General features: G+C 63.6%; 1 protein-coding gene across 1 annotated transcript; it reads left to right on the top strand.

The window, feature by feature from the left end:
* Window positions 1-503: 503 nt before the first annotated feature.
* LOC113962224 (TBC1 domain family member 10A-like) lies at window positions 504-1,858 on the top strand (the record flags this gene model as incomplete). The annotated part of the gene is made up of 4 exons (XM_027673011.1): window positions 504-622; window positions 776-882; window positions 1,485-1,599; window positions 1,793-1,858. Coding segments are annotated over exons 1-4 (303 nt in total), but the record flags the coding sequence as incomplete, so codon positions are not given.
* Between the last annotated feature and the right edge of the window lie 318 nt (window positions 1,859-2,176).

Consider the following 2,176-nt stretch of genomic DNA (forward strand, 5'->3'; position numbering starts at 1 on the left):
GCCTCAGGAGCCGTCTGTGTGCAGAGCTGGGGCCAGACCTGCCCTTCTGCCTGGGATGAGCGAGTGGAACGGCTGAGACACAGCAGGGCACACACCCCTGCTCTCCATGGCCCCATGGGGAGTGGGAGGCTGGATGGGGGCTGGAAAGCCTCCCCTACATCCCCAGTGCTTCCCATGTGGAGGGAGCCACCCGTTCCCCACCTTAGCTCCAGTGTTTGCTTTTCCAGCTCCCGGCAGGATCCGGCTTTGAGGCAGAGCCAGGCTTGTTTGGAGCTGTTTCCAAGCCACAAAGCCCTGGCCGGTCTCCTGTTCCCCCATGCTGGTGCAGCCCTGGCTGCCATCCCAGCTGGCATCCCTGCATCCCAGGGGTGCAGGGACTCATCCCCTTGTTTGGGAAGCAGCAGGGGACCAGCCTGTGGCCGTGGTGCTGGCCTGGCTCCCATCTTGCCCCTGGAGCCGCTTTGTTTCCCACTGCTCCATGATTTTCCCGTGATGGCTGTGTCTCTTCCCGCAGATCCGGCTGCGGTGCCAGAAGGGGATCCCGCCCTCTCTGCGGGGCCGTGCCTGGCAGTACCTCTCCGGGAGCAAGGTTAAGTTGGAGCAGAACATGGGCAAGTTTGATGTGAGTCCTTGCAGGGGACCCTCCTGCACCACCAGGGAGCAGGACAGTGCTGGGGTGGCTCCTGTTCCCTCCATGGCTGGGGTCTCTGTTGGGATCCCAGACAACTCGGGGGAGTGTCGGGGGTGTTGCTCATCCCAATCCTCTCCTCCCCAGGAACTGGATCTCCTCACGGGAGAGCCCAAGTGGCTGGATGTGATCGAGCGGGATCTCCACCGGCAGTTCCCCTTCCATGAGATGTTCGTCTCACGTGGAGGCCACGGGTACGTGGAGCTCCTGTGTGTCCAGTCCTTGTCAGCCATGGGCTGGGCACTGTCTGCCTCAGCTCATGCACCCACACTCGTGCCCCTTGTGTCCCCGTGTCACCCCACAGTCCTTACACATCCAGTCACAGAGCATCCAGGCATGGCCTGAAAACAGGGTGGCTTCCCAGGAGCTCCCTGTGTGGGGCACAACCCTTGGCACTGGTTCTGACACCCGGTGAGGTGGGAGTTGCCACAGCAGGAGGGCAAAGGGAGGAGGTGACCTGCTGTGGCCTCTGTTTCACCAGGAAAATGCTGTTCCTAGTGTGTCTGGGAGCGTCTGTGCCTCTGTGCTTGCAGCCGGGTCGTTTCCCATCCATGGCTCACCGTGAGCCAGCATCCCTGGGGATGGTTGACTCTTGGATCCAGGGCAGGTGTAGCCTCTGTGGGCAGAGCTTCCCAGAGTACCACCCTGGTTGTTGTGTCCCAGTGCCCTGGGTTTGTGTGCAAAAGGGATCCCAGCCGGGGTCTGAGCCAGGCTCGTGCCTGGCATCCACGGGGAAGGCTGCTGGGCCACATCCGTGCCCTGTGCCCAGCTCCCCGTGCCCGGGGTGTCTCCGCAGGCAGCAGGACCTGTTCCGGGTGCTGAAGGCGTACACGCTGTACCGCCCGGAGGAGGGATATTGCCAGGCCCAGGCGCCCATCGCCGCCGTCCTGCTCATGCACATGCCGGCCGAGGTACGGGCACGCGGCCGGGGCAGAGCTGGGACAGCTGGGAGGGCGGGGGTCCCTCTGCAGGGTGCTCAGCTCCTGGCACCTCAAAGCACCCCGGGGTGCTCTGCCTCCTCCCGCCCTCCCCTGCGGTCCCTGGGAGCAGGGAGGGGCCGCAGGGATGTCCCCTGGCTGCTCACTGCTGTCCCTTGGCTTGCAGCAAGCGTTCTGGTGCCTGGTGCAGATCTGTGAGAAGTACCTCCCTGGCTACTACAGTGAGAAGCTGGTGAGTAAAGGGCTCAGGGTGTCTTTGGCAATGGCAGGGACCTGCAGAGTGCTGCACCGGGTTTGGAACAATCCTTGGTATCCACACAGTCTGCGGGATGAAGGGAAGGAGAGCAGCCCTGGGGAGAAGGATTTTGGGGTGCCGGTGGGTGAGAGGCTGGACATGCCCCCTCAGCTGAGACCCCCCTGCAGAGCTGCCTCCAGCCCTGGGAACAGCACAGGAAGGATGTGGAGCTGCTGGAGAGAGTCCAGAGGAGGCCACGGAGATGCTCCCAGGGCTGGAGCCCCTCTGCTCTGGAGCCAGGCTGGGAGAGCTGGG

This window comes from Neopelma chrysocephalum, unplaced genomic scaffold (genome assembly GCF_003984885.1).
Source record: "Neopelma chrysocephalum unplaced genomic scaffold, ASM398488v2 Primary Assembly neopelma1_125690, whole genome shotgun sequence".
Lineage (NCBI taxonomy): Eukaryota > Metazoa > Chordata > Aves > Passeriformes > Pipridae > Neopelma > Neopelma chrysocephalum.